Raw genomic sequence first — 11,799 nt, forward strand, 5'->3', positions numbered from 1 at the left:
GATATGACTGGTTAGCACATCCGCCTCACAGTACAGAGTTCAACTTTGAATCTGGGCTCCGCCCTTCATGTGTTGAGTTTGTTCCCCCCCTGCCTGCATGGGTTTTTCTCCAGGTAATCTGACGGCTCTTGCCAGTCAACGTGGGGCACGAGTGCCGCGAGCACAGCCGGTGCTAAACGCTGGCAACGGGCGCCGTACAATACAGTATTAGCTTAATGAAGTGTTTTTTAGCGCACTTAATTAACATTTGAACGTTATTTTAGGACGCCGGTGTGTCGTTGACATCAGTACCAACAGTTTGTGACATCAATAAAAATGCCCTAAACATAGTCTGGAAGACAAGTCATGCCAGCTGTGACATGTTTCTGCGAACAACTTCTCAATAAAAGCATTCCAAGGCATTGATGTCCATATATTATTTGGTGAGGTATTATTTTGAAGTCGGCCTTCTTTGCCGTGTTACTGCCATGGATAGCATGAACAAATGTTGCTGCAGTTAGCTTGATTTCTTCCTGAAAATGTACATGCAAATAAGCGTGTACTCGAGGCAGAAAAATACATGCCTCAAGCAATTTTTGACCAAGGTACCGGAATTACTCAATGACTCGCTTCAGCCCTAATGAAGACATCATCCTGCTTGTGTTGTTTCTCAGGTGGATTCTGGCTCGGCGTGGACCAGGAAGGCATAGCGGGCTCCCTCTCCTGGTCAGGTGTCTTCTTTGGCGTAGTCGCCAGTGCCTGTGTGTCTCTCAATGCCATCTTCACAAAGAAAGTGATGCCTGCAGTGGACGCAAATATCTGGAAACTATCCTACTATAACAACATCAATGCATGCATCCTCTTCCTCCCACTCATCCTTGTATTTGGAGAGGTGGGCCGCATTACCAGGTTCAGCCGCCTCACTGATCTGTGGTTTTGGGCCATGATGACACTTGGAGGGGTGTTTGGGTTTGCCATCGGTTATGTCACAGGCTTGCAGATCAAGTATACCAGTCCGCTAACTCACAATGTCTCAGGGACTGCAAAAGCCTGTGCTCAAACTGTTATTGCAGTGTTGTACAACTCCTCCAGTAAAACCGTTCTGTGGTGGACCAGTAACATGTTGGTTCTAGGAGGGTCTTCAGCCTACACGTGGATCAAGAGCCGAGAAATGAAGATGACTCCCTCCGGGCCTCAGGATTTCGCCAAAGAAAAATTGATACCTGGAGAGAAAGCAAACACAGGGGTATAGCCCCCCCCCCAAAAGAAAACAAATCATAAATATTAAAATTTAATTCAATATTTTGTCTGCTCTTTTTGTATCCATAATGTGAAATGCACTTTTGTAGTCATTTGAGGTTTAATCACACTGCGTTTATACTGTAATTTCAGGTCACTTTTTTTGTCTTTAAATTTAACACTTGTGGTTCCTTGACACTTGCTAGTTAAATTCACTTCATACTGAGGTTGTTACTTTATTTATGCTTTACAATTGGCTCACAGCACAAAGCAACAAAATTGACTGAGCGATGGCATCTATCTAAAAAAAAATACTTGAACGTAGGTGTACTGTACGTAAAGGTACCAACGAACAGTATTTATTTCGGGGGTTATGCTACAGTTGCCTTTACAATCACTGACTAATCTAGTAATGTTCATGTTACCGCCAGATGTTTAAAAACATGGTATTTCATAAACATGAGTATCATTTTCAAATAACAGTTTGTGTGCAAATAACAGTCAGCATATAAATGTCTATTTCAATTGCCCATATTTGTTAGGTTAATATTTGTGGGGTCAAATCCTTTTGCGCCCTCTAGTGTCCACGGGGCCCATAGCGTTTGCCTAACTCACCAAATGAGGGAGCAGGACCTGCTGCCATCACACAAAAACACTTTGAAGGGAGCGTTTGTTAGTTTTTTTGTTTTTGTTTTGGTATATATATTGTATGAAATAAATCAAACAAGTCGCTGATGGTGTTGTGGTACACTTGCGGGACTTGTGTGTGGACAGTGTGGGATCGGATCCCAGTCAGTGACAATATGGGTGTGAATGGTCGTTTGTCTCTATATGTGCCTTGCGACTGACTAGCGACCACTTCAGGGTGTAGTTTGTCTTCTGCCCAAAGTCAGCTTCAGCAAATCCCCGCGACCCTGTTCAGGATCAGCGGTATGGAAAATGGATGGATGGATGGATGGAGGGTTAAATAAAAAAAAAAAGTTTAATCAAATTACTGTGCTTTTGACTGATTGCTGTTTGGAGATTCTTCTATTTAAAAAAAGATCCTCGTAGCAGTGGCCAACAATGCAACAATTGCAACAATGAATCACGTGACTCATTTTAACCTCGACATGTTTTGACAACGGGCATGTGAGCAAATAAAAACATGATGAATTATCGAACACACTCTGTGCCACCTTTGCAAAACGTGCTAAAGTCAATGGGTAAAATGTGCTCAATATCTTGAACAGAGAACGCCTGAATTTTAGGCGAGCTCCAACCAATTGCGTATCTGGCTTGTGTTTTAGTTAAAGGTCAAGAGTGAAGCCAACTTGGCCAACCATCTTTTGACTAATACTTAAAGCTGAAACTATTTCAAGCATAGCTTTGTTTGTTTGTTTTTTTTTTTGTTGTTGTTTTAACATAACCCACCCAGATTGATAGTTAAAACCATTGCAACGCGCTTAACAACGAAAATGCTTTTGTTCGGCAACCTCTGGCAAGTGACGTCGTTTACAGAAGGCCGAGTACCAGTCAGCCGTTGCAATGCATTGTTGATTGTCCCGTTAACTGCTCTTTGCCAATATTATCGAATTATTCGGCGAAATGCCTCGGCACTGTGTGGCGATGATGCGCTGTTCACGTTCAGGCAAACCGTTGTTTGAGTGACCAAAAGAATCGTCCGAAATGAATTTCACACCGGTGACGACGAGCATTCTTGTTAAAAACACTTCGAAGACATCTGTTTTCTCAACCGGATTTGCAAAAAATGTAGGTGGGGTAATTATTTTGTAACTCTGGCTGTTTATGAAAACATTTGATCCAAAGTATTATACGTATAGATGGATGTAATCATGTACAAACATATTTCAAACTATATTAGTGCATGGATGGAATCTTCTGCAATGATTTTGCAACTAAAAATGCTGCTGATATAATTCGTGGAGTGGTCGACAATGCAACAGAGCTACTTTAGCAATGACAATGTAGGACACCAACACACTATAACGTGTGATCTCAGTGCTAGTGGGAATAGATTGACCAAATAGGTACAGTAATCCCATCGTGCACAATTTACAGCACAGCAAAGCATAGAATTGCAAACAATAACTTTATGCTAATAACTGCTGCTCATATAGTTTACCGTTGTTCTAATCCCGATGCGTCTCGTCTCCACTCCATGTCGGGCTGTTCAGACACAACATTTTCCGCATCCTGAGCATTTGCGTGTACATGTATGGTCCAACGTACAACTTTCCAACAACCTCCTCTTCCTCTAACTCAGGGGTGTCAAACTCATGTCACATTGTGGGCCACATACGGCCTCGGTAGATGTCTAGTGGGCCGGACCATTAAAATTATTCCATACTCTGCTATAAATAACCAAAATAATATATCTTTGAAGGAAAATTTTGAAATTTAATGAATAGATCTTTTACAAAACATTTCATAAAGCACCTTAGATTTCCTTAGACAAATGTGCCATTTACTTTGATCATTCACATATATGCATTGCAACTGTAAGTACTGTATTGACATGTCCTTGAAAGCGTCTGCTGTGTTGGGTCTGTCTCAGTTACAGACTGAGACTGCTGTTGTCTTCTTCTCTGATCAAGAGTGTGTCCCCTAGCGGATACTCTATGAATTGCACCTTATTAAAAATATTCATTCCGTGTCTTTATAATGCATTTTTTTCACTTTTAAATTATCCTGCGGGCCTGATTGAACCTCCTTGGGGGTCGGTTATGGCCCGCTGGCCGTATGTTTGACACCACTGCTCTAAATCTTCAAACACCTCGACCCCCTCAGATAAATTTAAAACGTCACTTTTTTCTGAATCGATTTCCGACTGGCTTTGTACACGGCGGCCGATCCGCGGACCACTGCGTGTGGGCCGGCCTGGCTGGGTCAGCTGGTGCTCCTTGCGGCGGCGATGTTGCCGGCGTCAACTATTTCGAGTCGCTAAATTCAGTTTAAATTCATCTCTCCTTTTATTATTTATTATTTTATCTGTGGTTTTATTGATCTTGTTTTGATTGTAAAGTGTCCTTGAGTGTTTTGAAAGGCGCTTATAAATGTAATGTATTATTATTATTATTATTACTTACCATCATGAGCCCCACTATTGTTGTTTTAAAGTGACATCACACAATACAATTACTTTATCAAATTCGCGAAATAGAAAATATTTTTTCATCCTTTATTTCATGTATTTTGTTTAATTATTTTATTTGTGAAAAATATTTCAATTGGGATTTTCTCAAATTACTTCCCAGGTGACGTTTAAAAAAAAGAGTAAAATCATGCGTGGTGATACTATGATCTGAAATTTTATTTAAACATTGTATTGCTAGTCCGATCAACCGTACGAGCGCTGCGTAGAGCCGAGATTCAAATCCTAAAACCCAGAACTGTGAGGCAGATGTGCTTACTACGAGTTTATGGCTCAGAAAGCCAGTAGTACGTGTTTTTACAGTGTTTCCAAAATGATTGTTCACTGTCTTTTTACCTGATGGTTAAATGAACCTGTAATTGTGTTCTCACTTCTCAGAAAATAAAATGCAAACGACTTGCTTCGCTGTTGTAATTCCACATTTTGACACTTGATAGCAGCAACACTTCACTTCAGTGGATAACACAACTCGAGCTGATTCCTATTGCATTTCATCTTGACCAAACCCTATTTTGCCATGAAAATCACATTTTGCAACCCCCAACACATCCAACCAACCACCCAAAATGAACCACACTAGAGTTCAGTTAAATACAAAGCAAACACAGATGATGAAGTTCAGTTTTTCGATGCAATTATATTGAAAGAAAAAGCAAAGCTTTTTGTGTTTACCTTTCATTTGCTCTCAGTATTTTTCCAACCACTATTTTTCCCTGGCTCAAGCAGAAATTGCCACTTAGAGTCCCATCTGTCATCTGTCAGGTTGACAAACACAAGGAAACAAATGGATCCCTTTTGCAATTTTTGCATTGCAAAAGAAAATTATACTTGTCGATAAATTCTGCCTGTTTGTGTTTTTGAGCACTGCGTGCCAGAATCCCAATTTTCCTGAAATATGAAACCGCTTTTAAACAAAGCTATCTAGAAATGGCCAGAGTGTCATGAATGTCATTCACATCTCTGCCTGTCCACTGTAGCCAAAGTCCATGTCCATGGTTATTAAAGAGGCTGGCTGCTGGTTTCTTTTCCGCGGCTGCCTGTTCCTTTTACATTCCAATTGAATCTGCTCAAATGTCTTATTAATAACTCCAACAGGATGTGGAAAGCAATTACGAGGCACACATTTGATAGAAATGTGAGTAAGCCTGCAGAGGCTCCATTTAGCCCTCTCAGGGTCACGAAATGGAGAGTAGAAATGGTGAGCACGGACCATGTTTGCCAGAGCTGATTTTTGCTCAGCTTCCGTGGAAAGAATACCATTCAATCTCCAAAACAGACAATGTTGTATTATTATGATTAATTATCTCCATTTGTTGTCTGCTATGCTTGTCTGGCCTTGTCGTTTCAGAGTGTGGGCTTTCTGTTTCTCTCATCATGAATGTGTTTTGTTCTAATGTTTCTGCTCTTATGAGGATTTTTATCTCACCGAAGCTACGCCGTTAATCAAAAAATAATTACAGCATGAATGAACAACGATAACCTGTTGATGTTACCTAACAGATAGCTCAACTTCACCATCAATGAATTTGAGTTTGATTTCAAATAAAGGGATGACAAATTGGTCGATATCAGATGAGAGTCGGGGCAATATTTGCCCAATTTAAATTTGATGCAACAAGAGAGAGGTATAAAATCCAAGGTCTTGAGGTACACATTGATATAACTCTACCAGTTTTCTTTCCTTTTCTTTTGGGCAAATAATCTACAATTGTCCGACAAACTGTGATGCGTACCAGTACTGCATTATTATACAATAGTTGACATTGCACTTCTTCAGCTTGAAGCTCACAATTATTTTGTGGCATGTTTAAAATAAATAAATAAATAAATAAATAAAAACTAATGTAAATCCAAGTACAGGGGTAAAAACATGTCTTGGCCGCTTGCTGATTTCTTTTACAATAACTATATACAACTTACAACATACAACTTTTTTTTCCAAGAAAGAAAGACTCCACTTGTAATTGGAATTAAACCCTGTTGCTTTGCCATTCTGCATTAAACCTGCACAGGTATGGATGTCTACCTTTTAGGCAGCGTCTTAGTTTCTATGGGTAAATACTGCATGTACAATATGAGTGCGTCAAGGCAAATGTGCATGTGAGGTCAGGTGTTCGTGAGTTCCCATGCAGACAGTCCAACGTGCTGTCATTGAGGAACACACTGAGAGGATTTGCTAAACATAGCTCTTACTCCTAAAATGCAGACACCTGCCGCGTCACTTTACAGCTTTGAGCATGACATTAAGCAAAGCAATTTAACAATAACGTGGGCTCGAGCCAAAATGTATGAAAATAGGTGTAAAAGTATGCACAGCACCCAAGTGGGAGTTTATTCTTTTGCGACATAACAGGTCTTGCAGCATATGGCTTCAGAATGCAGCCGCCACTAAACATTACAATCACTATTGCACAGGAGGGATATATTAAAGAAAAATAATACAAATTGATATCGGATATATTTTTTATTATTAGTTTGCATGACAATTTAATTTATCAAGGTCCTGTACTATTTAAACTCTTCATCTTTCTTGCTCAAACCGGTGTAAACATGAAAAAGCCTTGTGATTTATTGTGAGAGAACAAGCCACCCAGACTGAAGAAGAACTACTGTTCCCACGTTTGAACTCTCCACCCTCTGTCTAAGCATTAGAGTACGCATAGCGCATGTGCTGGTAACATGTATACCCATTCGTTGGAGTTTGCAAATGGGGAGGTGCAAGCATCTCTCGAGCAGACTTTTGCAGAGGAACCTTCTACATAAGAGACGTCATTCCTTGTAAAAAAAAAAAAAAAGTTATCAAATATTAGCCAAACAGCTCAGAAAATGACAAAGTAAATTTGCAGTTATCGTGAGTAGGAACATCTACAAATTTGAAGAGGATAAGACACTCAACAGGTGAGCATGTTTCATTGGGAGTCATGTTATTGAATACATATTTCTGGACACACACAAGCAGCAAGCCGGTTTCTCCCATGCACGCCGTTTTAATCTGGTATTATGCTAGAGCTTGCATGAATGAAGGGATGGTGTCTGAATGTATCAAATGCAATAGAGTTACAGTTTTCATGTATTCATGTTCTGTATTCGGTACACTGTATCAATAGCAGCTCACTGTCGTCCAGTATTAAATCGTTCCTGTTCCTTTGAACTTTGGGAAAAGGACTTTGAAGGTACTCATGACTGTATTCCACCCCCGGGCGAATGTATAATAGCAGGTCAGATCAGGAAGCAGCTAAATGCTTAACTTTGACATAGAGTCCCCAAAACAATCTGGGTAATACTTCACAAGTGCCACTGATAAATTTAAGAGCTGAGAGACCAGCAGAGCAAAGATATGGTCATTTTCATTACTTTCTGCATTTGCCAAAAGATAGACGTCATTCGATATTCAAATATCATTGTAATGGACCCGTTATTATAATGAAGTGCTTTTCGTCATATATTTCATGAAAAGTTCAACATGGCAAAGAAAAGTGGAGCAATATCCACATTAGATACACCCTCCTTGAGCAATGTTAAAAATGTGTTATTCAAAATCGATGCGTTTCAACTACAATGCACAGTGCAGTACTGTACCGCTAGCATTAGTTTTTATTTTACCAATTTGAATGATGCTGTACAGCTCTGACATAAATATACACCATTAACACTGCCAACAATCATTAGCACTGAGGAGGGGTGTCAAACTCATTTTTGTCGGGAGCCACTTTGGAGTTATGTGTAGGCCGTTAAGAGAGTGAAACCACAAAAACGTCTTATCACCCCATCGTATTATTGCTGATACAAATTGAAATATTTCTAGTTTTCAAACCAGTCAAGTCAGCTATAATAGTTTGTTCAATTATTGTTTGAGTGGAAAATCATTTGACATTTCAATACAGATTTTAGCACCGATAATGCAAATTGACACACATGATTTGCATTTGCAGGCCACATAAAATGATGTGGCAGGCTGGATCTGGCCCCCGGGTCTTGAGTTTGACACCTGTGACGTAGAGTGTAAAACCATAACAGCGATTCAACAAAACGTTTTAATAAATCCATGTTGTGGGACCTTAATGCTTGGCTTTGTTGACCATGGATGTGAGATTGATTCTATTACTTTGATTTGACCTCTTTTTTTTGGTCTTTTTGGTAACTTGTTGCATTGTTAGTCGTGGTTATTTCGTGTCAGAATCCCACTCATCAGCTATCAGCTCAATATACAGTAATTGTTTGTTGTCCAGTCTTGTCAGTTATGCGTGGGAACCTCAGCTCCCTTTTATATTCCTGCCTGCAAAAAAAAAAAAAAAAATGTTGTTGCTGTTGTTGTTATTGGAGGTCATGTGTTTCAGCCTTTCCATTGAAACAATCACATCTGATACCCAATGAAATATTAATATTGATATTAAATAATATGCAAGTTCTTCTTGTAGGTGCATTGAAAAAAAAAGATCCTTTGGATTTACTTAATTTGAACATGTACATCGGCTGTATATGAAAAAAAAATGTGGTCAGTTGTGTCATTTACTCGTGTTTTCTTAAAAAAAAAAAACCCGGATGATATGTATTAGTTGAACACATTTTAATCAAGTGCAACCAAAAAGCAAGTAATATATTTTTTTCACTGTGTCAGAGGAATGAAGGAATGAAAGGCAGTGAGACCTTGACATGGGATACTATATGTATGATTGTTATATTTTTCCCACTTTGACCCGAAGTCAACATGGTATTGGTGGAAATCAAAAGGCTTACTGGATATTTTGGTTTACAGATACCCTAAAATCCACCCGCTCCTTACAAAACTTCACTATGGTAAAATAATGCATCAACTTTGCATGTGATTATTGGTGTACCTTGAACAGAAACAGTGGTCGCAATAAATGGCCACTTTCAACTGCTTAAGAAGCCATGTTATAAGGAAGCGCGCAACTTTCATCATTGCCACAGTAAGCCGCCACGGGTCAGACCTGACACTGCATCAGGTGTCTTCATCTGAAAGATCACCTGACTTTTCACCTTCGTTGAAACTCATGGAAAATGACCGTTCACAGCTGGCAAGCCCCAAATATGAATGAAGTGGAGATCATTGTCCATTAGGAACGGTGCTAAAATTCCTTTGGAACTCTGCCAGAAGCTATTGTCATGGAGCCCCCAAAGCAGCAGGTCATAACAACAAGATAGTCTTCAACTAACACGAAAGATGTCAGATGTCATAAAGTACAGTATATGGCACGATACTTTCAAAGTGACAGTCCATGCTAAATTTGGATCAGTCATTTGTTTGTTTTATTGGTTAGTTGAAATTGTAAAATAGAGATAATTCGATTAGTTTATTTGAAAGTGCAATTTCACCAAACGCATGAAAAAAAAATTATGGTGAAAAAAATAATCAATTGGAAAATAAATCACTTGACAATTGATGTTACATAATTTTGAGCAGATGATCACAAGTAAAATAAGTGCAATCACATTTATGTTTTTTTTGATTCTGCTTGTCTGAGTGTACAGCACGTGTGCGCTAAACGTAATAGCTTTGAGCTCATACTGATTTCTGAATAAACCATTAAAAAATCATCCCGAAGTGTGAATGTGACAGCACAGGTTGTTTGTCTGTATGCGCCCCGATTGGCTGTCAGACAGTCCAAGGTGTACTCAGCAACACTATGCATTTTTTACTTGAAATAATTTTTTTATTAGAAACACCAAAAATACATTTTCATGCAAGCCAGACCCCACAAAAAGATGCGTTCGCTCCTGTAATTTGCTATCTCTGGTCTAAATCAGTTGATAGGTTGTAAACAATGTCAGGGTTCCACCTGGTTTGGTTTGCGATCACAGTAAAAAGTGCCTCGCTTGCTAAAATATGACACAACAATAAATGCGATTTCATCACAAGAATGTAAACAAGAACACAATTTGCTGGATGGCCTAGCGTTTGCGAAGCGGACAAAGTAGCATGAATCAACACCATACAGAGTGAAACTGTAGTTTGTTGATGAAGTATCTGGACAATCTAGCAAGCTACAAAACAAAGTGTGATGCAATACATGCATGCCACAAACCACAGCCTTGAAAAGTTCATGAACAATATGTATATGGGGATTTTGAAAAAAAAAAACGAGCGGCACTCAATTTGTACCATCATTTGGCTTTAATATGTGGTCCTAAAATCATAACGATGGAATTTGAATTACAAGTGTGAGGTGTTTGGGTGTTTTCTTTCATTCAGGTAAGTATGTTGTCAAATACTACACCCGCAGCCCCGTCCTCTAAGTGTGTCTGATCCATCTCTGTGTGTGCTGGATTAGGATGGCTCAGGACGGATTAGTTAATTATAGACACATGCTGTCTAAGCGTGGTGTGTGTTGTCAGGTGTTGCAGCATGAGGTCGGCTTGGTGTTGAGTGCAGAGAGGAAAGGCGGAGTGAGTTGTGAAATTGCGTGGCGAAATGGTTTGCCAGGTGCTCTGAGCGTGTCTGTTTTCTCACTTTCTAATCTCTGACCGCTGGTATGTCATGGCTCGTTCACATATGATTTTGTGAATGCTAAGAGACAAGCATTCATCCTGAGGATATGCTGCTTTAAAAATAAATACATTTATCACGTCAGGTACAACATTATGACCACTTAGCTGAATTGGACAGCCGAAATATATAATCTATTTCGCTATCTATCTAGCTATCGTGACGCTAAACTATTCAAAATATTTGTGCTTGAGACTGAGATTTTTCACTGGCAACATTTTTTCTCACGTGCACCAGTGCAAAAATTTGGTGTACCTTAATTTACAACTGCATCACACCGTAGTTTTTATGTTTGCCCTTTAATTTCAACAAAATTGCTGCCTATCTTTTTAGTCAATATTGACTAGTAAATGAACACCTAACAATGTAGTCATCATGAAGTTCTTTATTTGAAGCACAATTCCAGAAGACAGATAACTGTCTTGTAAATATTGGTACTTGAAGTCGTCTCTGTCAGATTCTTGGTTATAACTTTTGAACATATCAGGCCTTAACATTAAAAAAGTTGTGAATCGATCGTATCATCCGCATCTTTTTTCACTCTGATTAATGCTGCTGATATAAATAGTGGATGGATGTGCATGAACGCTTCCACGTATATATATATATATACATATATATATATACCTTTGTTTTGCATTATATGCATTACATTATACTGAATATTTCGTTACCTTAATTAGCTACAGTACAACGGTGAGAATATTTAAAACACTGCTACAAAGCACTACTGATTGAAATATGTATATATATATATATATATTGGTATCACTACTTACTAGAAATGGCAATTTCATCTCCACTTCTTTAGGCTCAGCTCCCTAAAACAACAAGGCAGGCCTCTTGGCTAACGTTTTTATTTGGAGTACAGTTGCCTCTAACTTACAATTTCAAGGGCATGAGTAGAACATTTCGGGGA

At 39.0% G+C, this 11,799-nt stretch overlaps 1 protein-coding gene across 1 annotated transcript in view; it reads left to right on the plus strand.

Moving 5' to 3' along the window:
• The window catches only part of slc35c1 (solute carrier family 35 member C1), a 2,613-nt gene extending 918 nt beyond the window's left edge, over positions 1 to 1,695 (plus strand). The window contains exon 2 of the mRNA XM_019887019.1: positions 654 to 1,695. Coding sequence (XP_019742578.1) covers positions 654 to 1,231 — 578 coding nt within the window. The 3' untranslated portion in view covers positions 1,232 to 1,695. The remainder of the gene's footprint in view (positions 1 to 653) is intronic.
• The last annotated feature ends 10,104 nt before the right edge of the window (positions 1,696 to 11,799 follow it).

The sequence above is a fragment of the Hippocampus comes genome, unplaced genomic scaffold, assembly GCF_001891065.2.
Source record: "Hippocampus comes isolate QL1 unplaced genomic scaffold, H_comes_QL1_v1.1 scaffold261, whole genome shotgun sequence".
NCBI lineage: Eukaryota > Metazoa > Chordata > Actinopteri > Syngnathiformes > Syngnathidae > Hippocampus > Hippocampus comes.